This window comes from Hippocampus guttulatus, chromosome 18 (genome assembly GCF_054856545.1).
Source record: "Hippocampus guttulatus isolate MCC_2025c chromosome 18, RoL_Hgut_1.0, whole genome shotgun sequence".
In the NCBI taxonomy this organism is placed as follows: Eukaryota; Metazoa; Chordata; class Actinopteri; order Syngnathiformes; family Syngnathidae; genus Hippocampus; species Hippocampus guttulatus.
Window position 1 is genome coordinate 2,286,098 of NC_141278.1, and position 26,127 is coordinate 2,312,224.

Genomic DNA, 26,127 nt, shown 5'->3' on the forward strand with positions numbered 1-26,127 from the left:
TATGATGCTTCTTGAATATATTAGCTTCCACAAAACAGGTGGGTATGAAATACTGTTTTTAGATTTAGCTTGTCACTAAAATGCCTAAATCGAACAACGTCCTCGATTTTTTGGGGAGAAAATGTTTGTGCGTACGTGAAGTGAAACAAATGCATAGTATGGTTATTCTCAGTATTAGAGACTGCTGAGTTCTTTAGCTTAAGCACATGAAATCATCAACGCACTTTTAAATTAAACGGGGAAAAAATATGTAATTTTCATAGCTGGGTCACTGTTGAAAATTTGACCTAAAAATGCCGTATTAAGGTAACGAATACAAAAAGATATTTCTCGTCGCAAAAAAATTTTTTCACTTATTGATAAGAAATATTTTATTTCATTTTTAGGTCGTACAAGCAATAGTGTTCACACACATCAGTCAACTGTACGACCACCCAAAAAAGCAAAACAAAACAAAAACCTTAAATGGGTGAAAGTTGGTGTCCACCTGGTGGCGCTGTTGACATGTTTGGCAGCAGCATACAAACAGATGACATTTCAATCAGCTCATTTGGAATTAGTCTGCTCTCATATGGAGGACAAAAATACAACCAAGTGGTTTAAGGCACAAGAAGCAAAACATAAAATCACACATTTGCCGATGTACCATCATCATCATCACTGCTGATTTCAAGCCAAGAGTGATCATTTTTATCTTGAAACTGCACAGCCAAGTAAATATCAAGGTTCTTATCATATCAACACTTTATCATCCATGTTATTCTGTGGAATGTGTAAAGTCAATATTTTCCAGAACAGCGGCTGGAGCTTGAACAATAATGTAGTTTCACTTCACTGATCAGAATACAAGCCAAACTCAGTAAAGGCACTTGTAAGTTTTTGTTCAATTGTGTGACCGAAATGCAAATCGTTACAGATAAGGCACCACATTGCAGATTGCATTCCACTTTTTCTTTGACTAATTAGATGCGGGAAATATGTTGAATCATTTTAACTGTTAAAAAGCAATCAGAATAATCAATAGATCTAAATATAGAGAACCCACGAATCCACTATTCATCAAATTAAACACAATGAAATTCTATGACCCGGTTGACTTCAAAATCGCCCAATTAATGTACAAAGTACTTAATCACCTCCTTTGCCAAAACATCCAGTTTTTTGAAATTAGAGAAAGTTGTTATAATTTAAGGGGTACTAACCAATACAAAAAATCCAAAACAAGAACAAACATCAAGCAAGTGTATCAGTAATAGGTGTCAATCTGTGGAATAATTTTGAAACGGACCTGAAAATGAGTAAATCGCTTGTCGAGTTCAAAAACAAATTCAAAAGATTCCATCCACCCATTTACCGAACCTCTTAATCTTCACTAGGGAGGACAAAGATTAGTGCAAAAAAAACTACACAAATCAGAGTTAAGCTGATAAATGTGATATATTTATGAAATATAGTAATACGTCAGAATTACATTGATCAACTTATTAAATGTATTAATGAAATGTAGTATTTATTATGAATATGAGAAAATTGATATGTAAATGTGCAAGAGTGAGTATGTATATACTGTACAAACCGAAAGTTGTCTAAATAGATAAGTGCAGTACACATAAGGGTAAAAGCATTTGATGATATGTTGATTTTTCCTTTCTTTTTGTATTGAAAAAGGATACATTCATGTTACTACATAAGGGGTAGGACTAGATACATTTTTTACTTCTTCCTACTCCTTTGAACATAAAATTGTGATGATGACCGTTTTTTCTTTTCCTTTTTTACAATTTTTACTTACCTTCACTTTTGTCAATTTATTATTGTATTGTATGTTTTATATGTTCAATAAACAAACAAACAAAGAGTGATGTTAAATCTGTTGTCACCATTGAAGCTCTTTTTGCCACATACTATAAATATTGCCTCTGTTCTTAGCTATTCTGTTAACGGGGACCTAATATAGGAAATGTACATTTTATTGTTGGTAAACAGTTGGGCCTCTTCGGTCGTAGCATTGGACAAGCGCCGTTCATTTGCAGTCTGGACGCAGAGGGATCACAAGCCAAATGGTAAGCGGAGCCGCACTGAGTTTTGCTGGACACACAGATTCACATCGACTGCTTGATGAGGTTTTTCGATGCAGTGGGGGCATATTTACGGTAAAGTGACAACGTGTAATTCGGTGGCTCGGTGGTGAAGTGCTGCCTCCACAAGGGAAAATGGAACCTGTGCCGTCTTGGTGAGTAAGAATAAAGACTAACAGTCCTTTAAAGTCCAAATTGAGGATTCCTGTTCGTGCATAAGCATCCTTTTTAAATGCGACCGGGTACCTAATAAAGTGGCCATTGTCATTTGCTGCAATTTTTGATCGTGGCTGAGCGCATAATAGAGGCTCATAATGTCACAATATATGGTAGGAAGCTAAACATAAACAAAAAAGATCTTCCTCTTTTCACAGACATTCATCCCATGGCACACGAGTACCCTGTGCCATCATCTCCCTTCAAACATTCTGATTTTGTGTTTGTCTGCCAAAAGATGCGTGACGTTATATTCAAAATTTCCATCATGGATTCCGGTGTATCGGAAAGCGCCGGCCAGAAGGTTTTCCTCCCAGTAGTGGTGCCAGTGCCCACGCTGGTCTGCGCCAAATCCAAACACGTTCACCTACAAGATGAAGCACAAAAGTATGCGCAAATTGTTCCGTGATCAATCCGGCTGAAAGTCGCATCCGTGTTACCTGGTCACATACGTGGAGAGCAAACAGCAAGCCGAGGAAGCCGGTGGAAGGATAACGCCCGTGCCCCTCCAGCCAAGACTCATCGACGTACTTGAAAAATGCCGGGTTGTAAATCAACACCTTCAGAAGATAGATAAGGCAACAATCATTAATAGCGGAATATAATTTATTCCGGTTGCAGTTTTTGCTTTATTGGAATTGCATCGTGGGGCTAATCAAAATCTCTTGATGATGCAAGTGTACCTCATGAAGTGGTTAGCGTGTGTGCTTTCAGAATCACTTTTCTTGTCTAAACCACGAGTCCACCCCACTGCCTTCAAATAGACCGATTTAATTTTGAATACACACAAAACGATGTTTGCATTTAACATTTGAAACACCTTGGTAGTAATCGTCAACGAATTAGTTGCCCATCTCCTCATTTACATATTCTTTACCCCTATACCGTAGTGTGTGAAAACTGCCGATGAATATTGCGGCATTGCTGTATAACTGCAGGCAAATGAAATACTTGATTCAAAACAAACAAAAAAAAAAAAAGGAAAAGGAAATAAAATGACCTTATCCTTGTTTGCCTTAATCCTGGACTTCACAGGAATGTAAGTGCTGTTAGTTAGGGAAGAGACAAAACAAAGAGCAGGTTAGTGTGTTTTGTCATCACCTGGACAACAGCCATCAATTACATTTTACAGCCTGTTTACGCCACCAGTTATGCGGCACACCCATGATGCAGTCGCCTACAGATGCCTCCCATCTCATTTAGGCGATGATGGCCCGGTGTCACGGTTGTTACGCCTGTTCGAACAAAGCCGATTAAATGCAACGGGAGGACATTTCGAATTCACGTGTGCTTGGATTATATTGTAAAATGTTTGCATCATTTTTCATACGCGTGTCACTGTGACCAAACTGCAAACCTCGGCGTAAAAATGGGAGATAAGGTGTGTGAAAGCGCAACGGGGCTAGGACGGCATTCAGGAGCTGGTCCACTTCATTGGCATACAAATGAGGGAGATGGGATGTAGTGGTTATGATCATTAATATGGTAAACAGGAAAATGGAGTTTGTGGGAGTTACATTAAAAAAAAAAAAAAAAAAAAGTATGGGCATTGGTTGCACACATTAAAATGATCCGCAAACAAGAATATTGCACAAAATCATAGTCATTTTGGTAAAACATGATTTTAATTAATTAATGCATGTAACCAATATCCAAACTGTTTTCTTATGTAAATCTAGCACTCTTTTTTTCATGCTATGCAATCCAGCCCCCCCCCCCCCGACCCCCCCAAAAAATCAAGCCAAGTGTCGTGTAGTCGTGCATGGCGATATGAGTGGCCCAGCTTGTTTGTGATGCGATTTTTGCTTTGACTTGACGAGTGGCAATTTGGCTGATATAATTCAAAAATATTCTTTAAAAAAAAAAAAAAAAAAGCGAACTGTTTATTGCAACTCCTAGTTGAAGTTCACTGGGTGAATTTCACATTATGTATTTCAAACAACCACATAGCTTCCTCTATATTAATGCTAATACACAATAGGAAACTCCATAAACAGAAACAATTTGCATCTATGTGGCGGCGTTACGGATATCCTAACACAAGCAGAGAGAAAACACAAGTACACCGAAAGTATAACAAATTGCTCACAGACATATATTATTTATCCTCCGAGAAAAACAACTATTACTGCCGCACTGAGGAGCTGAGTTTCCAAAACAGTATATCCCAATATGTCTTATGTATCAAGTCCAACTTTATTGTCAAATGTGCTGTATGCGCATACAGCACAGATGAAATTTCCTCCCTCTTAACAGACAACAAGAGGAGCCGCTGCGGGTGCCCGTGCCGCCATCAAAAGAACACTTAACATAAATGACAAAATAATACAATACATATGTCTTGTATATGTATTTTGTATTGTATATATCAATGTATATCTTATACTTCGCGTAGGAGGCACCCAAGAATGAACAGCACAAATACGCATTGAAGGACAAACTTTTATCAAAAAAAAACAACTTCTTAATTCTAGTTAATTATTCTTAATAGGATGGAAGCTGTATAGTTTATGTACATTCCCAAATCTCAATTTGCTCAACTTCAGGACAGCCATCTTGAGACGGAGAGTGCACTTTAAACAAACACACACACACGATTCCGCCTTATACGGTGCAATCTTTTGGCTTGTAAAATGACATTTAATGATGCAGAATGATTACTCGGGCAGCGACTGCACTTTTATTAGACACATTTGTCTGGGTTTAGCTCTGGTGCCAAGTTATAGGCAGAAGTATACATTTGTCTTGTTTTTTTTTTTTTTTGTTTGTTTTACTATCAGGAAGGTTCAGTCATTAAACCACTGGCCATTGAGGATTTATCAGGCGGGGGGAGGAATTTATTGGAGGATTACTCTTGTTTTCAACGTAATAAATGCCAATAGTTTATATTTTAAAGTTGTTCCACCTTCAATGACTGTTTTAGGCCCCCCAAAGTACAATTTGTGTGAACCAAAAAAAAAAAAAAAACAATTCACATGATCCTCATGAATGTTTCTTAATACTGAAATATTGATGAGTGTAGATTGAATAGTTGCGCATACTCTTTAATGGTGCCTGTGGTCAGGGCGCTGATGATCCACTGCAGGTCCAGAGTCTTGAAGGGGATGAGCACCAGACTGGTGGCATTGTCTAGATCCTTGGCACTTTCCGGATACATGAAGTGATGTGTCGTCTTTGCACCCACGTCTTCCTCGAACCCAGTCGTGGGAGCTTGGTTCATTCTGAAGCAAAAAAAAAACAAAACAAAACAAAAGAAAAAAACTACCCACTTGTGACTTGCCACATCAAAGCAGCCCTCTTGGTTATTTTGAGAACAATGTAAACGCTCAAATAGAAGTACAACGTGTCCCATTCTGGCGATTTCTGGCCTCCCAAACAGCAATTTAGAACAACCCGATGTCCATTTCCAGCACAACAACGCTGGGCTCCCTTGCTATTGAACCTAACGATACTCTCTCCTGCAGCGGAGGTAATTGCTGAGAATTTGGGAGGCAGTCGGATGCCGTTGGAGACAAATCATTAGGACGAATGAGCACCACCTATGAGTAACGTGGCCCGTCTTTTCCGCTGAGGTCTTGGCAATATCATTTTGCTCATTATACTCACTCTGCTGACATTTTCCCACCAAAAATGGTCAAACTCTAACAGGTCTCCTTTGGCAAAAGATAGATAGTTTTGTCTTGAGAAAATATCGCATAGCCAATAAAAATGCAGCCACTGGCCAGAAAGCCAAGTCGAAAGTCACTTCGACAAATGATTTGTGTCCCTTCGAACACGTTTCCAAGACTTTGCCGCGGCATCTATGACAATAAGATCACAGCATGTAGTTGAGTCTCCATCGCTTGAAGCATCCGAGCATCGCTTCGTGCCTGGAGTTAATTAACACCTATTAGATGGTGGGAATCAAAACGGAGTATTTTTATCTTTGTTAACGGCGGGTGGGGCACAGGTTGTCACGCCAGTACAGGATGTGGGTATTTCGACTCACTCTTTCCCAGTTGAAACAGTTCAATAATCATAACAATATTAATAATATGAGAATCATAAATTCTATTTAATTATTCATCCATCTTCTTCCACTTATCTGTGAATAACACATTGCAATTAACAACATTGAAAGATGAATTAAACAGAAGTGCATTGCATCACTCCCCCCCCCCCCCCCCCGAAAGTCACTATTGTTACAAGTACCGGTAGTTAACATTTCAAGATGATTTCTTTTTTTTTAGTCGACTAAAGCGCTACTAATTATTTCAATAATATGTTTTTTGTGACAATCTCAACCGCTGTAAGTAACCTTGACGTGTTTATTTTCCCTGAAATTTCTCACAGTATCCTCAAATGTTGCGTTTGAAGTGCAGTGTGAGCTCACGCAGCACGTAATAAGCAAGTAACACTTTAAAGGTCAGCGGTATTTCACTACTGTCTCATTTCGCAGGCCGACTGCCGGCGCCGCTGTTGCCGCTACTCCGTCTTCTTAAGGTTAAGTTCCGAAAATGCTTATGCTTCTGGCTGACTCATCCCAGAGACATCATATCAAGACGCATAAAAGATTTCAGGGTTCAACAGAAACTTCCATTTTTTGCTCGGCTCGTAAAGGATCTGCGCTTTTGTGTTTGTATATTAATAATGGACACATAGGGGAAAAAAAAAAGACATCTCTGTAAATGCTGAGATGCAGAACAGTTCACGGCAGCACGATATAACGCTACAGTTTGCCAGAAAGAATGTCACATTTATAGCATAATTATTTGCTCTGTGTGTGTGTGTATATACAGTATATACTGTATTATATATTGCCTTTTGATACCACAAGATGGCAGTAAAGCACTTTATTTCTATTAGACAGGGCTGAAGCTTTTTCCTCAATTCCACATATTTGCTTGGCACCAAGATGCCGACAAAGCATCTTTTTTAAGATCAGGTGGTGAGTTGAATAGTGAATAACAGGATAGGTTCACATCACAATAGAATGCAAATTGGTCGTGGTCGCTTTCGCCTGTTGCAAGACAATCAAAGTTGAAATCATGAAGAATATATTCAGCAGTCGGTCTAACGGAGCAGATGTAATCGCCAATCTTGCTCACAGCTACTTGGGTGCAGAGTTTCAGCGATGGCTTTGACGTATCACGGCGCATGACCACCATTCTAATTTGGCATTTTCAGCATTGCTATTTCTGAGCGAAAGGGTGCCGTCACTTTTTTCAAGAGTCCAGCGCAATGGCGGCTTTCAAAGCCAATTTCAAACAACAAACAAACGGAACGCACCAAAACCATTTCTTCTGCTGGCTTAAAGATGGATCTTAATGAAGCTATTTGCACTGACTTCCATCAGGCTCGCCAATTTAAGCTTTTGACCGACCCTCCATTCAGCAGGGCAGCACTCTGCTAATGGATATGCACACAAGGACCCCAAATTATTGTTCTCTCTTTTATCTGCATTTGGGGCAAACAAATTAATTGTTGGAGCTTTTGTTTGCTGAACTACTGTATGTATTGCATTGTTAGAAAGCGTATTGTGTGGCTGCTGTGACCTTTTGGCTCAGTGCCACGCCCCCCCCCCTCCTCCCCCTTTCCCCAACCAAGCATGACTGCAAATATCATGCTGGGCTGAATTAAAAAGACCGGAGGATATATTTCCAGCGCCATGCAGCAAGGCGCTGCACTAATGGCTGGGATAGAGAACGTGTGTCTCAGTGGCGGTGGCGTTTAATTGAATCGGCAAGACAACGGCGTAGCGCTGTCACAACGGCGGCTGGGCCGGATGATAAGCAGTAACGCCGTTTAGTCGTGACGCTGTGCTGCTGCAGCCACGTTTGGGAAGAAAAAAAAGCAAGTGCAAGTTTTATTTTACTGTCCGCAGGATTTAGATAGCCTCTAAGTGTTTATTGCTTTGATTTGAAGTCGTCCGATGTGTGTTATAATACCTCCGTATATATATATTTTTTTAAAATGCAAGCCTCTTGTGCTTCCACTGGTACACTTTTTCCTCGGTTCTTTTGGTACATTTCTCAGATCTGGATTGACATTCTCAAAATGGCTAGTTCAATTTTCACATCATTGTATGACTCGTGTGCATTAAAAAAAAAAAAAAACGTTTCTCGTTCCTTGGATTAAGTTGCATGAAAAAATATCTTGCATGTAGACATAAGAAATATCTTGGCTTCATTATTTACCTCATAATGAAATGACTCGAGTCGATGAGGCGTCCATACTGGGATCCCTTCAGGTTCCCAGAGTTCCCCACCACGGAGCAGGTCCGGCAGCGGTTCGGCCCGGCATCTGCGTAGAGCATGTCGTCGGGAATGAGTTGAAAAAGCTCCTCCACCACCTCGCTGAAGTTTGCCGGGCGCTTCTCCAACTGTAGCGACTGGTGGGGTGTGTGTGGAGGGGGGGGGGGGGGGGGGGGGGGGCACACAAACGGCAGCTTCAGAGTATGCACTTTGCTGGGGGTTAAATTTAAGTGGGAGCGATTGAACAAGGGCAAAGGAGCTTCAGGAGGCCAACGCATCGCCGACACGTCCTCAGGTGGGAGCTTTTGGCCTGGTCGTCTCTCGTGGCTTTCAACTCGCTGAGACAGCAGATAAAATAAATGCAGCAGCGTGCGTGCGCCCCGCTATTTGTGCCAAGCAGGCTGGAAATGGAAAGGATGAGACTTTTCCCACACGACAGCTCATTCAGAGCCTTGCGGAATTTATTTTCTGACTGACATACGTTAAACACTCTATGCGTTCTAATGAGGCGGCTGCTGGATTGAAATAGCTTTGAATCGCAAGACCTTCACTGCCATAAAGCCACACAGCGCCCAGCAAGAGTTGCGTGGATGCACACACATTGTGCAGAGACCCACCTCAGAGTCTACTACAAATCTAATAACCCCCAAATAACGGAACTCATTCACGAGATGTCGTGTCCAGTTTAATTCACCGGAGACTCTGTTGACGTTTTCTGGCGGGTGCTGCTGTTTTGGTCGACAGCACGGTCCGTATGGGCTTGCAACATAATTGTGGGCACAGCAAAGCACTATTTGAGGAAATAGGGTAACTTCCATTCTGTGCAGCTTTGACATGTATTATAAATAAAATGAGCTCAGACTCATGCAAAGGTCACACCCTTTGACATCATTGCCAGTCAACTGCTGACACGCGGAACATTTGCTTCATGCGACGTCGTCTGAGAAGCATTTGCTCAAATCACTTGTGATGAGAGGCAACCCTGCGCTTTTTTTTTTTTTTCGCCCCCGGCCTCTAATTGGACACGGTGTGAGGTGAATGCGGGATAGGAGATTCACTCGGCTGCCTTCTCGATAAACGGGGTAGGGTGGTTGCATGTCGTGAATTTTGAGGAGGCAGCGAGCTAAATTTGGTGCAGGGAATTTTTTGGGGGAAGTACCATCCTCGCATAAATCGTGAAAAAAACTAAACGATTCTCGTTCATCAGTGACAATCCGAGCTTGATTGGCGCACTTGTGCGAGACACCCCTATGTCTCCCCCCCCCCCATCGCGGCCCACCCAGACCGAAGGAAAAACATACTGCAACTACTACGCCACCCCGTGCGGCCGCACATATTGCTCGTACCAGAAACCGACACTCCCCACGACATTAATGAGGACAAGCGCTACAAAACACGAATGGATGAAAATTGGCTCCAGGTACCTGCCACCATTTAAAGGTTTCATCCGAGAGCGCGCTGTTGTCCCTGGACATGAGCGGGTGAACGGACTGGTTGAAGCGCTCTGTGAACCAGGGGTCATCCTTCACCTCGGTCATGCACTGTCGACAGGCGCACGGGGCCTTGGTGGAGGAGACCGAGTGGAAGGCGTACTTGAAGAAGTAGCTGGAGGGCTCTTGCAAAGTGTAGCTGAAGAAGAACGTGGTGAATGTCACGATGCACAACAGCACCGCCAAAGTCTTCAAATTCATGCGTTTGGGAAGCGTCATGCTGTCGCGGCGGCAGTCACTTGGCTGGGAACCTTGAGTGCGCCGAAGATAAAAATAGCATCGGAATCATTTTAAATTGCGCAAGTTGTTTGGAAAGAAGCAATTCCGTCCTCAGCCGTGACACGTCCTCCTGCTTGATTTTCACATCTTTGCTTTGCCGAACGTCTTTTATCAAATCCTGCTGCTCCCTGCTTGATATCGTCCGGGCCGGCTAATGAGGTTCATGCAGCTCGCCTCGCTCCCACATTGATTCAACAAGGTCAGTGGCTGGCGGGTCATCCGTTCATTTAATCATCTACCTAAAATGCAAACAAAAGGACATTTAGTTTCCACTTATGTGCAGGATCGTTTTAATAGCGTGAGTACCAATTATTAAGCTTCTACACAAAATAAACCACAACAACATGAAAACTGAGAGCAAATACTACAGTATTAGTTTCAAGAGCAGGACAAAATACAATCAAGCTTACAACTGAATTTAATACAACTAACATGCAAAGTAATCGTTTTAAAAATATTTAACCTCTTTGGATGTGTGTGGAAGGGGTTAAATTATTCTTTTTAAAAAAAGGCATCCTCCACAGTAAATGGAGGTTCACTGTATTTACTATTCATTCTTGGGACATGTGCCAGCTCTCCATAAAGTTTCCTGTTAATCGCTTGTGCAGTTTTACTGCATTCCACTAACACCGTATCAATACAGTACATCATTTCGCATTTGACAAATAGCTTGAATGGCTTTTATTAGGCCTGTATTTTCTTGGATGCCAGCATTCCCACAGGGCCTGAGTTTTTTATTTTGCTCTCTGCATTCAAACGGGGTCTTCCACCAGGACGTTTGGGCTTTCATAAATGACGTACATCTTTATTTAGCTGACGGCAGATTCCCATTCAAGATGTGGTGCAATCAACTCAGCGCAGGGAGGGAGGAATACAAGGCAAAGTGATGGCTAGAAACACTCAACCTGCCCTTTTTGTTTTAAGAAGCCCCCCCCCCCTTCCTCATAAGGAAGATTTGTAGCAAAGTACATCACGGCACGAGAAAGCCTCCTGGTCTTTCTTGATTAGAAATTGATCAGGTCATTCAAATGGTAACCCCGGGAGGGAGGCAAAGAGGATTGACTTCAGAGGCCACCAGGGCACAGCGGGCCCGTCGCTTTCCCAATCAAAGCAGGAAGCGGGCAGGCGCTTATTATCAGCAGGAAGGACACGAGGTGATACGCAGAAAGACTTCGGCGTGTCTTTCTGTATTACTTTTTTCGAGAGCAAATATTTTTTCTCTCTCGTAAAACTGAGAAAACGGGACATTTTCACATACAGTGAAACTCCTCTACAACAAAACCTACATGTGCACAAATACCCCCTTGTGTGAAAAAATCTCCATGCATTAAAGCCAGTGTGTGTGTTTACGTCTGAGATAAAATTTGCTATCGTGAAAAGTCCCCTGTTGTGAAAAATCTCTGGCTGCAAACATGATTTCATTGTAGAGGAGTTTACTGTAGTGGGACGATGTAAAAAAGCGTTGGGTTTTTCTCCCCCAAATAGAATCAAGGTTGAATTATTGTGTCAAAATAACCAATATTTACAGCAACAAAGATGCAATTCAGCAAGGCTTATTGTAAGCGTACGACATTTTTTATCAAATGAAATTCTTTTTAAAATTATAACATTCTCAAAGTAATGTGGGTAGAGGCGATACAACGTTTTGACTAAACATTTATAACATTTGCCTATTTCCTATTTTTGCTCGGAAAAAACACAAACTTGAGGTGCGATTGAAGCAGTGTATTTTCAAAAGAATGACATTTCAGTTTTTGACACGTTTTGCTTCAGTTCAATGGACAATGTACTGACCCTTGTGGAGTGCTTGGCCACCTGGGGGCAGTATAATCCAGACACTCTTCTTCAATAAACGACAGAAATGTTTGTCATTCTTTGATGAGTATAAAGAATATGACTGAACCCAGCCCCCCTTTTTTTTCCACCACTTATCCTGTTCAGACACACTCGTCATCAGCAGCAAGGACATAACGCGTTGCACAAGAAGACACCGCGTGCTGCTCTAAGTCACAGTGGACTACAGATTTGCATTCAAACCGAGTTGGGTTATTGTCTACTGGGGGTAGCTTTGACAACCTGGGGACACTCCGATGAACAGAGCCGCTTCTTCCCATAAACGAGGTTGTTGTTAAACTCGGATCACTTTGAAGCACAACCTTCCCCATCCCCCTCCCGACCCCCAATATCTTGAGTATTCTCTGACAGCCGGCGACGTTTTTAGACATCACTTCTGGGTCGCCTGACTTTGGCTGACAAAAGGATTTCAGGCTTACGCTGATCAGTTTGCCAAACAGAGACAGCAAAGGCTGCACTGAAAACACAGGAGAAGGGAGGAGGCTCTATAATCTTCCGTTTTGAAAAGTCATCACCTTTGCGGGACGCTGCCGCGAGAAGGTCTTTTCGACTTCTGTTCCTCGGAGACTATTCGGCTCTTTTGCTTCGACGTGAACTGTTTGAGACCTTCCAAAAAATTTGAAGATTTATCTTTGCCTTGACGTGCCTCAGACGGGAACCCACGGCTGAAAGTCAGTATATTCAATTCATCACGAAGCATAAAATATTCACCTTGTCAACGGAGATTCATCCTCTGTGCAAGGCCTTTAATCAGCCACTTTCAAATTGACTCGTGGGAGGATTGTTTAGTGCAGGGGTGTCACACTGATTTTTGTCACGGGCCGATTTGGAGTTACGTCTTCCCTCGGAGGGCCGTTACGAAACTGAAACTAAATAAATGTTTAATCATCAAATAGGATAATTACTTGTACACAACAAATTGATGGATTACTAGCTAACTACTTGTTTGTTCACGTGAATGTAAAGAAGGTAACACATTTCTTGCAAAATTTCAACATTACTGAACATGACAGTTTGACATTTCGGGACAGATTTTAGCAAGGATCATTGAAGATGACACGTGATATGCTTAAGTGGACCACATAATATGACGTGGCGGGTCGGACCTGGACCCAGGGCCTTGACTTTGACACCGGTGTTTTAGTGAATGCACTTCACATTCTATCATACCAGCAATTTCTTTCTTGTTATTTGGTGCCCGTGTAGGCTCTGGTGTCAGGAATAGAATCATTTAAATGAGAATAAAGTGATGATTTTTTTTCTTTGGGCTGGGGAGGGGGGTGTTAAAAAAATACTTGCATGTGTCGCCGTGGCCTTCACGTGTGATTCTAACCCAGTGGCTATGATTCCAGATATAGGAAAGACGTCAGCAATATTTTGGTGCAGTTGCAGAGCACACTCACCATTTCTGCTGCCTTTGCTTTGTCTTCATCGCAAAAGTCACAATGGAAGCCGTTACAGCTGAAAAACGAGTGTGGCCCCGCTCAATATTTTGCCCTATTTTCACTTCCTATAAGCGGAATACTCATCGGGATCTGCAGATCACTTTGTGTGCGTGTTTACTGGTTGTGACGTTCGCTGTCGTGTTTGGATGCAACGCCAGATTAGCTACGTGGGCCCAAAAAGGAAAGCTATTGTCTTGCGTGATGTCAACGTCTCGTTTTTTTTGGCAGGTCGGAGCTGAAGGCCTGACAAGACATGTATTCCATCAAGGGAAAACACGGGAGCCTAGCACAAAACATAGGCACAAAGACGACTGTAGATAAATAAATCAGACGCATGAGTACAGCTGAACGCCGAGCATTAAGAACGCAAGGAAATGCAAGTGGCGGATTGGCTGCCGGACGTGAATTGAAATACTGACAGTAAATAATTAAAAGTAATGCATTTTGGCAAAGTTTTCCTGTAAAAATCAGGCTAAACTGGTAATAAAAAATGTACAATGGAACCTCAGATTTCATCCGAGGGATCTTTTCGCCCACTCCAAAACGAATACTGTAACACAGAATGTGAAATGAAACTTTTTTTTTTTTCCTCCACATTTGATGGCATCACAACTGCAAATCCGCAGAGGCTTTAAGTTCGGCGCTTTACCCGAGAGATTTTTATTCTCACATATTGGCTTTCAAGGCAGGTTTTATCTTCATATATAAAAGAAAAAGAAGAAGAAGAAGACTGCGGCGGCTGTTTTTTTGCTCGAGTGCATAAAGAGGCTTTCGGAGTGCATTGAAGTCTGTTCACATGATTAAAGGAAGCAAAGAAGTTCAGCTCTGAAAGCTCGCCGATACGAAGGTAGATCTGTTGTCGGATTAAAAACCAAACGCACGATAAGCACTTGTGCTTTGTTGTGAGGGGTGAATTAAGTCCGACTGTGAGAAAGGTCCAAACTCAATCTTTCGAGGCACTGACAGGTTCAGCTCATGTTTGATTCTGGCATACGGCATTGAATTTTTAAGCTCCTCTACAAAAGTCTACCAGCTAAAATCAGACCTGAGTGGTAATCTTGCTCCTGACATTTTAAAGGCCAGCTAGCCCAGCCAAAAAGTATTTGTTTTTCAGTACAGGTATTAAGTTGGACCACCTTGTGACACTCTGTTTTTTCACACAGTATCGTTTGTTTTTAAAAGTGTTTAAAAAAAAAAAAAACTACCTTTCTGCTGCATTGTTTTTGCAGGACATAAAGCTGAAATATTTTTTAAAAGTTTTGGCTGTCATGTTACACTTTTTCCTTTTTGTCTATTTGCCCTTCTGCCTCGTCTCCGTAACATGCGAGCACTCATGGTTGACAATGAGGCGCTCTGAGGCGATACGCCATATCTACGATGTTACATTTCCACAATTATTAAATAGTTCGGTCTTTGCCCACGCTTTCAACAATTATTGTCGAAACCACGTTGCTGAATTTAGAAACAAATCTCCGATTTAACTTCACAGGTACTTCATTTTATTATTCTTCGCTTGCCAGCTTATTTGTAGTCAGGTGTATCGCAGCAACGTCTGCTCGGCACACTCCCGTGTTCTGAGCTTTGACGCTTATGTCCTTCACACGGTCATCCGCGCAGCAGCCCGGAGCGCCAACATTTTCCCCGGAGAGTAGCCTCCGTCGCCCGGTGTCCCTGAACGGAAGCAAAAAGCAGTTCAGCTCGAGATGAGCCGTCACGCCGTCAATTGTTCCCCCGGCCCCACTTGGCCATTTTGGAACACTCACACAGCACTTTGCTCTTGGCTTCAAGCCGTTAGAACTTCTCTTGATACGAGCCGAGTGCAGCATGGGCGAAGCTAACCTGCCACTATTTTAGAAGAAATGAGAGCTACTTTAGCTCAAAAACGGAGAAGAACAGTACACATACGCTCACGCGGTGTAAACAAGAAACTCATTGCGTCATACCTCAAACCGATCCGTAGCATCTCAAATCGATTCGGAATCTCGCTGAACTCACTTCAAATCCAAACGGTCCGTGAATGGCATGGCACCCCATGATACGTATTGATGTCTGTATCTTTTCAACTGATCAATATTTTGCTCTTCCCTGAAAATGTGATTTCCCTCAAATGTAAAACGTCCAAGCCTTGTACAAGCAGTCATTTCGTGTTTGGAGGAATTGATAGCGAGGCGAAAAGAATGTGGGGCAGTTTATTAACGTGTTCTGTCAATCTGAAATGGGACATCTGTCTCCGCGTTGAACAAAAGAGAGCCGCCTAATGCATTTGCATGTTTTCCGGTGTCTTTAGCCGCAGTTTGTAAGGCTTCCTGCAATTCCGCCGATAGGCCGAGAATGTAAAGCAGCCTCGTTATTAATGCGCTTTGTCAAGGAAGTTCTCCATCTCCAAGCCAGACCGTCCCATTAATCATGAGCACTGAGGGAACAACACGGAAATAATCACATCTATTTGCATTTTTTTTGGTCGTTGTTCACCTTTTCTGGCGTGCTTTTGTTCACGCTGTTAATGACGTTAACTCGGGCAGGGAGAACTTTTATCACGCGCGACGTCAACATGTAAGGGAGATTAAAAACACGCGGCGGCTCGTCGTCGGAAAAAATTTCCACAGGCGCGAAGCCGCACCAGTTTACAAGGTGGAAATAGACTCGGGAGGATTTGGCTGACAATTTGGCAGGATGCTTGAAAGGAAACGGTCGCCAAGCACGTCTTGTCCTACAACTGCATCTCTTTGTTTAATTCCCGACGAGCTTTAATTAGGCTGGATTGCGCTTCACTCCACAAACCGTTCTCTTCTTTTGGGAGCTTTTTCGCTCTCGCCGTGTCAATCAGGTCGGTGGGGGGGTTTGATGGTGTTCCGGATGAACCTCAAATGAAATGCTGCTCTCTCCGGAGAATGGCATGGCTCGCTTGCTTGCTCAAACTGGAACCAACCAAGTCAAGTGATTGCCAGAGTGGTGTGATAGCATTATTTATTATTATTATTTTTGTCCAAAACATTATTTTTTAATGATCTCATTAACTTCCTGGTTGTTTCAAAGTTAGCAACAAATCCCATCAATGCTACCAATTGCTCCAATATCCCTCCGCTAATCGAAGCCGCACCTCAATTCGTTCTTGTCTCTGAAATAAGTGACATACACCTTTGCATAAATAAAGACCTGAAATAAATGTCTGGTGCTCGGTACTTTAATTCATCAACTGTGCTTTTTTTTTTCTTTGTAAGTTCCTCTTGGTCAAAAAAAAAAAAAAAAGGGGGGGAGGTTAAATTACGAAGGCCTGATTGTAAAACAGAACAAAAAAAACTAAATGTCAACAGATTCCAGCGTGGGCTACATTGTGCCATTTACCGGACCGAAATCAAATGCCAAGGAGACTTTATACTTATACTTAAAGTAAGCGAAGAAAGTCTGGGGACTTTTCTCCCCCCCCCCCCCCCCAAGGCATAGCATGTCCGTTACAGTGTACGTGCGAGTGTGTGCGCGCGTGTGTGGGATTAAGACGGGGAGTATTAAATCACCTCAACGTCCTCGGGAAGAAGCGTTAGCTGTACCTCGTCCAATCTATACGGCCAGGGTGTTATCTGACCACTGCAGGTTGTTCGTACTGACAACTCCCACTGGACCACTTGGCGAAACCGTAACAATTTTTTTCTCCCCCCCCCCTATCAATATTATCAAACCAGGCCGCGTGCCACATTTCTGGCCTTGAAAGGTAAACGCGGTTCAGCGTTTTATTTGTCGATGTTCACGCACTCAAACAATCAATGTTAATTCAAAGAAATTCCGAGCGCCCACGTTATCTCATTCACTGATTGGCTTGATTAGACTGAATGTGCACAATTAGATTCCTCATTCAAGATTTTTTTTTTTTTAGAGAACCGTAGCCTTCAAAGTTAGAATTCACAATTGAAAAACTAATAAAGTCCTTTTAAAAGAGGCTATTTTATATCCCGAGGTCAAAGAGAGCCACAGCAGATGACGGAAAGAGTCGCATGCGGCTCCAGAGCTGCGGGTTGCAGACCCCTAATCTAGCGGTTGACACATCGCTGTTATATTAGCGTCAACTTCATAACGGTAACCCAAATGCCATCAAACGGGCGGGGTTCTATTAAAACCCTGCACTCGGTCGGGAACAAGCAATAAAAGGTGCGGATTTGAATTTGCCGAGGGTGACGCTAAAGGTTTGCCCGGAGGAGATGAATGGCCGGTGGGAGAGAAAGCAAAACTCAATAAATGGCGCTATTATCCTTTAAGCTGATTACGAGCGTGTGTCAAAGTGCCGAGTCTAATCTGACAGGGAGAGCGTATGTGTGTGTGGGGCTAAGATACAGGTGGGGACTCCAATCCGAATTGGGCGCAGGGGCAGAAAACTTTTTTCTCCTCCCTTTTGGCAGCTGCTTTGATAAAGCGAAGGTGAGGGCCCCCGTCGCTTTCGCTGCGGCCGCTCGCTACTTCTTCCTTGATAGCGACACGCGCCGCGCAAGCCTCGCTGCTAAAACGAAGCGTTTGATCAGCCCAAATGGAAACGACACACTCTTGAAGGACCCCCCCCCCCCCGCCCACACCCCCCATGGTCACGTGTCCCAAATGAGAGGAAGATGGTCCTGCTGCGAGGTCCCTGCGGGAGGCTCAGACGTGACGCGGAATCAAAAGAACGGGAGGCCCACCTATACTTGGTGTCCTAGAACTTGAGACAGAACCAGTTTTTCATTCCAGCTTCCAATTGCGATGAACACGTCTGTCATCCTAACTGAATTTTGTTCAAATCTGTCAAGAGTGGCATTTATCTTAACGACGTCAGTACCGCATGCAGAAAACTATTGATTTCAACCGCGCAGATCCCGGGTTTATTATAAGTAAGCATACCTGTCAACTTTTCGCAGCGCCAACCTGTATAAACTACCAAAAAAATCCTTATAAAGAGCAAAAAAATCCTTATAACATACCAAAGCATTTTATATGTCAAAATAACGGCAGAAAAAAACCCACGAAATTTTCAATGATATTTATTGTAGATCTCCATAATACAATGTCTGGTTAATGTCTAATCATCATTCTACTTAGTGGCATTACTGTGTTCAGAGTTGTATTCCGGAAATGAAAGCATTCAAGTAGACGAGCACCGTTCTGGGCAAAAGCAAACGGAACTACCTGTCGGGGGGGGGAGAACAAAAACCGGAAATTTTCAGAATCCGTATGATTTGTGCGATACGGCCATATACGTAAGATTCACCACAAAATCCGTATGAACTATGGCTAAACCGTATGAGTTGACGGGTATGAGTAAGGTTCGAGGTTGAATCAAAGTATCCCGTCATGAAACATTTCTAATGCCGTCTTGACGCATAAATTGTGCATCAAACACCACATTTGAGCAAGAAACCGATTGATTGTGAAGAAATAGTGAAGGCAGGCTTCCGATGCGTCTTTTGTCACGCCGCAACTCTCGTCTCATCTTGCCCTTTTCAGTGCTCATCCAAGCAAGAAACCTATTCATTTGAAACGAGCAGTTTCAAGGGGGCGGAGTTACAGTAGTTATCAAAAATGTGTGTGTGTGTGTGTGTACATGTACATGTATAGGTATATATATATATGTGGCAGCTCATCAGGAGTCATGTTAACATAAGCGCCGACACTGAGGAAGCCGAAGATTTCCCACTTTGGAGAATGTTAACACTTCATTTGCATATTCACAAGGTTTCCGGGCCGTGCGGTCGCGGCGGCGAGGCCGACGCCACTTTACCCTAAAAATAACCGCCATCCGGTTAATTATGCAAGAAAATGCACTCCCAAAAAGTGATGAGGAAAGAAGCATTTTGAGGTCGCACAACCTAAGCACTCTTACACACATGGCTGAGTTTTTTTGTTTTAATTCGCTCCCTTTTAAACAAAAAGGAAATGAATGTGTTCTAAAACACAGCTAAAATTCTCTCACACTCTAATACACTGATTTCTTCCACCGTAACATGACATTTTATAGTGAGCATGAAAGCGTGTTAGATGAGTGTGACCACAGTATTTGTACCTTCTCTCTCTGCTCTTGAACATACCCAGACGAAAATGTAGCTAAAAGGGTTTAAAAAAAAAAACCTCCAGTGTGATTAATAGGTTTTTCCATTTTAGCGCCGAAAGCAATAAAAAGCTGGAAATGAGAACACGCCTGTGGACGTGTGATATGCGCGCTTGGCCGTAGCCAAAGCCTGATGTACTTGCGCTGCTGATTACAGAATTAGCAAAGACAGCAATTATTCACAATCGTCGCAGGAAACGAGCGACAAACGCGTGCTGTTATGGATTCCATTTACATGCCGACTGGCGGAATCTCCTCGAGAGCAAACATTGCTCAGTTGAGCAAACTTTTTATTCAGATACTATGTGTTCAACAAATTGAAGCAAGAATTGATAGTATTTGGGATCTAACCTGACAATTCGGAATTCAGGAAGCACGGCGACACTTAAACACGGCAAATAAGAAGAAGAAGAATTTCATATCGCTGCAGCTTCCAGACGAATTGAGAGCAACTCCATGCGCATTGTGTGTATCTGTAATATAGCCTACTGCCACCGGGTGGCTAATACGCACATAACCGAAGGAGCAGCACAATGTCATGAAAAGTAACGTTTCAATTTTCCAGGCCGTCGTCTCACTTCAGCATTTGATGCTCCCACCGAGGTTGTCTCAGGTGCTCCTTGCGCTGAGGCAAAGTGGTGTATTTACATTTCTCCTCTCGCATTATTCCTGAGATGACCTCCAGAGTGAAATTATTCTCCATTTCCAGTCGAGGAGGATTCCATTTCATCATCAAAACAGGCCGTTTATCCCAAAGTATGTAAATGGGCTGCTATTAAACGCCGATAGTGGTGAAGCATGAGAGGAACTAATGATTTTGTCGGTAATTACAGCAGCAATAGGGCCGTTTATTAGGATTAGCCCGTTTAGTGCCGTGAAGTGTTCTTCCTTGTCGCCTTAATATATGTTTTCATTCATTTTTCCCCTCACGGCTGTACTAGCGCAGCAGGGTCTGCCCCGAGGCTACAACACGCCAGAGTTGCAAATTCACATCACGAGTAGGGAACAAAGGCATGACGCATTTGGAAATTAGTCTAAACTCGCTGGCGGAGCGGGACACAATAAGCCTTTTTGACTGTCTGGTGTAATGCCACAAAAGACTGTTGTCAGGGTTACCGAGCAAGTTTTTATTGGCCCCAGTTATGGATTTACACTCGCTCTGCACATGGTGATGTACACCTGAACAATTTAATCACATCCAATAGACCGTATTTCCTAAAAGATTACTAAAATATTAATGCGCTGTATATAATGTTTATTATTGTGCTTGCGGTAGTGTAGAACAGCCTGGCTCCTTATTTTGAGCCTGGCTCCTTATTTTGTGGCTTTTTTTTCCCCCACTGTCCTCCAATTGTAAGTTGTTGTTCAAACACTCCTTTTTACTTTGTCCTGTTCGGCCAACTTAGGGCACACTTTGATGCCCACCCTCTTTTTATTTTGTTCCTAGGAGCGGCTGGCCACGGTTAAAAGGCTTGGCCAGGTGCTTCACAGCTTTGCCCGCCAATTATCGCGGCTACCAGGCGGAAGCTGCCTACGGTGGAACCGCAAGGCCTGACTACTAGTCGTGTCCTTCAAACAATACAGCACATCGGAAGTCTGTCATGAGGTCTTGCTTACATATACATAGAAGGAAGCCACGGGGAGTTTCTGCGGACACGAGCTCATCGATGCTCAAAGCATAGAATTGTATGCTCGAGATATAAGAATAAAGAGATCCTTTTGCTTTTTTTTGGTTGTTGTTGTCACGACGGAAGGATGGAGGAAATGATGGCAACAAAAGAACAGCAAATGTTTCCGTCCTGCCCGCTCTAAAAGTTAATGAAGAAGCTGATCCGGATTTCCATACAAACGATCGATGTTGAGGCGTCATCGGGTTACCACCTCATAGCGCGGATGTGCGCCGCTCCATGTCCAGACTTGAGCGCGCCACTCGTTTGCCGCATTGAAAGAGAATGAGAGCTTTGATTGGCCATGATTGAAGTTGGCTGCGACCACACCCACAGTGGAGCAGACTTGCCCCTCTCAGATCCAGCGGCCTGCGACCATCTGCGAGCTTACCGGCGCCATGTCTATCTAGCCTCCCCGCACCATTTACACCATTCAAGAAAGTAGAGATCTTAATGTTTGTTTGGAGACTAAACATTCTGGCGCAAGCAGTAATCCGCCATATGTACATTTGTCACATTGCCAAACAAGTTTTCAGACCGAATGTATCAGTTTGCCTCAGAAATCTGCGGTTTGTAGTGTTACGTCTTTACTTTTTTAATAAGATAAGATAAGATAAGATATCCTTTATTAGTCCCACACCGGGGAAATTTACAGCCTCCAGCAGCAAGAATGTAGGCAGAAAGAAGAAGAAGAAAAAAATGTGAATGTCGTACACTATTGACAACATAAATATGAATTAAAAGGCAATTTGAATATGAATATAAAACAATGAACGTTTCAGCAATTTTGTGGGATTTCTGTGGAATGCATCCTTCACGAGAAATTGGATTTTGATGTAGATTGGTCAGCATGTGGCTAAATAAGGTAGTCTAAATATGAAACACCTCCAAATATGATCCCCGTGCAGTTTTAGCCACTGCAAGCCACAAACACAGATACAAACATCTAAAACTGCAGGCACGGTGGCATATGACTTTTGCTCAGCCATCACGGTCCGCTGAAAGCGTCCATCTGAAGGCACCTGCCAAAGCGCGTTAAACATCAACGCAAAGCCAAATCGCAGGAGGCTCCTAAGTGCATTTCTATCTGCGGGACGGCTGTTAGCGCACCACCTTTAAATCATCATCTGGGAACCATTTACAAGGAATCCGGGCGAACGTCGCGCTTGTTATCCAAATAGTAGGTTCTGGTGTATGCTCCATGCGTCCAAGAGCATATAAGCCCCCGTGTTCATGCATTAAGAAATAAAAAAATAAGCAAGGGGGAAAAAAAAAATGTTGCTGAGGTGTCATCTGGATAACAGCCAGAACAGTTAAGTGGAAACAGAGGGCGAATCAGCAAAGCTGGGGAGATACAGTGGAGGAAAAATACAACAGAGCATACAAGGCACAGTTCCCTGGTGGCCCAATAGTGACGCTGGCCAGACCTTGGCGCACAACAACCCGGGAACATGGCTGTACCTTTTTGGCTCTGGAAAAGCTACAAACAGTCACCTTGGAGTCCAATAATTAGCCCTGAGGGAGAGAACAGAATCCCTCATCTCCTGCTATTTCCAATATTTTGTCCTTACAGACAAAAAGAACAAATGTTCCCCAACTTCCTGTTCAAGGAACAAAAAGATATCTCTTGCCAAATGAGCATTCATAGTCTGTCGAGTGTAAGCCAAAGCAACAGGTGGCACTCTAACTGCCGACTGTAACAACCATTCTGGTCTGTCAGATGTATTTGCGGAATGCCTCCACCAAGATGAAATGGAAAGAAATTCCACTTTTTGTTCTTTGAATTTTTTTAAGCTAATTCATGGGGAATACAAGACAACCAAATTAGGGTTAACAAAACATGCTCATAGATTCACTGAGTGGCATACATTTTTTTCAAAACGTTTTTTGCATGAACGGACTTGGAAGACTCGCACACGAGGTCGCCACCTAGGGGAGCGCGAACACTCCCCGCTTTGAAAGTCTTGCTACTTGACCTTGCTAGGAAATCCTGCGTTTAAAAAAGTCCAGTATTTGGTTTAACTGCTGAGATTCTTCAGTCAGGAGATGAATACCAGAGGGAAGAAAATTTTCAAATGATAACCCCCCCCCCCCCCCCCCCACACACACACCACACCACAGTGAAGCAAATACAAAGCTGAATCATTGGAGAAACTTTCTGAAACTTTGTAGATGGCATTGGGATGGTGCACTCTCATGTGACTTTTATCCATCTCGTTGCCCTCGTGAGGTAACGCTGAGAAAAGCCCCCCCCACACACACACACACCTTAAATGATTGCTAATCAGCAGCAAGGATGAGTGACAAGGTCCAAAAGAGCTCTCTTTTGGTCGCTTCAACTTAGAACTGCCCTTGTTAATAATTGCGACCGGGCACCCCCGCATATCACCACGTGTGCCACCATACCCCACAACCCCCCCCCCCCCCCACTCCCTCCCCACAACCCTCCTCTTGAAAGACAGCCCAGCGGTCTCTCAAGGTCACAGTAGCTAATGTATTCCGGCTTGCTTATTATTTATAACAGCGAGGTGGATTTAGAGGCAGGTGGTGCTGGTGGGGGTGAGCGGTTGGGGGGGGTTCTACTTTTGGGAAACGGCGCAGCATTCTATGGACATCTTCATTAGGGAAATGAGGGGACATCTGCTTCACAATCCAGGCATGGGATTGTCAACATTCGTCCACCAAGGTTTCGGCATGCCAAATGACGTGATGCAAAGAAGATCAAGTCACGTTTTACACCCAAAAAAAGTTCTCTGTTGCCATCGCAGTCCAAATTTTAGATGCCTATTTTCATCCAAATAACCAAAGTGCTATACACCAAAACTAAAATTCCAGAGACCATGTCTTGGATCTCCAAATGTTATGTTTTTTTTTTTTTATTATTATTACTTAAACTTACTAAATTTATAGATTAATGTTTTGTTCGTTGCACATTGACCATGTCATACATCCATTTTTGACTTTTTTGTCATTAACAAGACGTGGACACCCCTTTTACGTAATAAAATGTAAGATTAAAAAAAAATGCACATACATATTTTTCACAGGACAACGGCAATTTTCTACATATGCAAAAAATATAGTCACAGCACTACAAAAAGCATTTGGGTATTCCCGAATTTCTTTGTTTTGCGGATATACATTGACTTGTTACAACCTTTCGAGCCAAGAATGTCGAAAGTGATTTCTGTTTAAAAAATACTGCGTGCAACAGTTGCTGCAACACATGCAGGCATTTTCTTCTTTTTGTGTGTGTGTGTGTGGGGGGGGGGGGGGGGCTGACCAATACATGGGCCAGCAGCCTTAAAAGCATGAAATCTAAAGCCCAAGTGTTTGTCCTAAAGATGACTTATCCAGCAAGGGAATGTTTTTAAAATGTGGATTTACCAATCAAAAGGCATGCAGTGATTATGTAGTTAAAAATCAAAAACTGTGCATGCAAATGTACAGTAGAAAGTTGCAAGCTTTACCACTCATCCCCCCCAACAAACTCACATTCCCTTACGTCAAACCACCAAGATAATATGCGCAAAATTTAACAACCCGTTCTTGAGTGTAAAAGACAACATGTTGTTCCTGGACATGTACTCACTTTTACACGAAGCACCGGAGGCTTCTGGTGTGTGTGGTCCCGTTATTCCAGCGCGACACCTCGCGGTCCAGTAGCCAGCAGAAGCATGCTGAGAGGTACGCCGCAGCGTGGAGTTGGAGGAGAAAAGCACACTGCACAACCGGCACGCCACCTTCCTTCCTTTCCTCCTCGCTCGCTGGCTGGGCACAAAGAGCAGGTTGGTCCTCCTCACACCAACAACACGTCCACGCGTTCTGGAGGAGGAGGAGTTAAAAGGAGGGAGGAGGAGGAGGTGTCGCCTTCAGGCAATGAGGGAGGCTTACACGCCCTTCAGCACCCTCACACACATCGAGAGAATCTCATTTTGTTAATGCAAGCAAAAGTCATTTTTAAGAAACGATATAGATATACAGTGATCCCTCGCTACTTCACGGTTCGTTTATCGCGGGTTCAGTGCATTGGGGATTTTTTCAAACATGTAAAATAAAAATAATATATATATATATATATATATATTTTTTTTTTAATATACATGGAGTACAGTCCTGTATATGTTGCTCTATGTGACTCGCTGTTGTTTTGCAGCTTCTCGCGGACCAAAAACATTTTTTTTTTTAACCGTTTAAGTTAATTGGTCGCAACTTCTCGGATTTTCGTTTATCGCGGGTGGTTTTGGTCCCCATTAACCGCGATAAACGAGGGATTACTGTATACCACATTTCCAATCCCAACATTTTAGTATGGTTTTTTTTTTCAGGTGAATTGAATGATCAGAACATTTTGAATTTCTAATGGCAATGATGGGAGTTATTTTTTTAATGTTGAGTGTGTCTTTGGATAAGCTCCCCCAATGCATGTTACTGTCGTTTGCCGACATTTGCATTCAGTCTTCCGTTCAACAGATGGGTGAGCGACGCTCGTGATGGCGACTTGACAGACCAGCTGAGCACGCGGCATGATTGCTTGTGCTGGCGCGCATGTACATGTGCACGCATCTGCTCTGAATGGTTTCAGTCCATTAGGTACATTGTGACAAGCATTTTAAGGCAAGGACCAAATGATGAAATGACAGCGGGAGCTCCACTTATGACCATTAATATCCGTCAGGTGTTTTTGTCGCCTTTTAAAATACACTTTCTGGATGCACTGCATTGCAACCAAAACCAATCGAGTTTGTGACAATTTCCCCAAAGTTCGTTTGAAAGTTATGAAAGAAAAAAACACATT

General features: G+C 42.9%; 1 protein-coding gene across 1 annotated transcript; it reads right to left on the bottom strand.

Annotated features, from left to right (window-relative positions):
• Positions 1-353: 353 nt before the first annotated feature.
• Positions 354-25,109, bottom strand: LOC147190529 (CMP-N-acetylneuraminate-beta-galactosamide-alpha-2,3-sialyltransferase 1-like). The gene is made up of 7 exons (XM_086136802.1): positions 24,922-25,109; positions 9,952-10,535; positions 8,471-8,664; positions 5,336-5,515; positions 3,295-3,340; positions 2,735-2,854; positions 354-2,661 (listed from the first exon to the last, which is right to left on the bottom strand). Exons 2-7 carry the CDS (start codon positions 10,234-10,236, stop codon positions 2,488-2,490), a joined length of 999 nt encoding a protein of 332 aa, XP_085992928.1. The 5' UTR covers positions 10,237-10,535; positions 24,922-25,109; the 3' UTR covers positions 354-2,487.
• Positions 25,110-26,127: the final 1,018 nt, after the last annotated feature.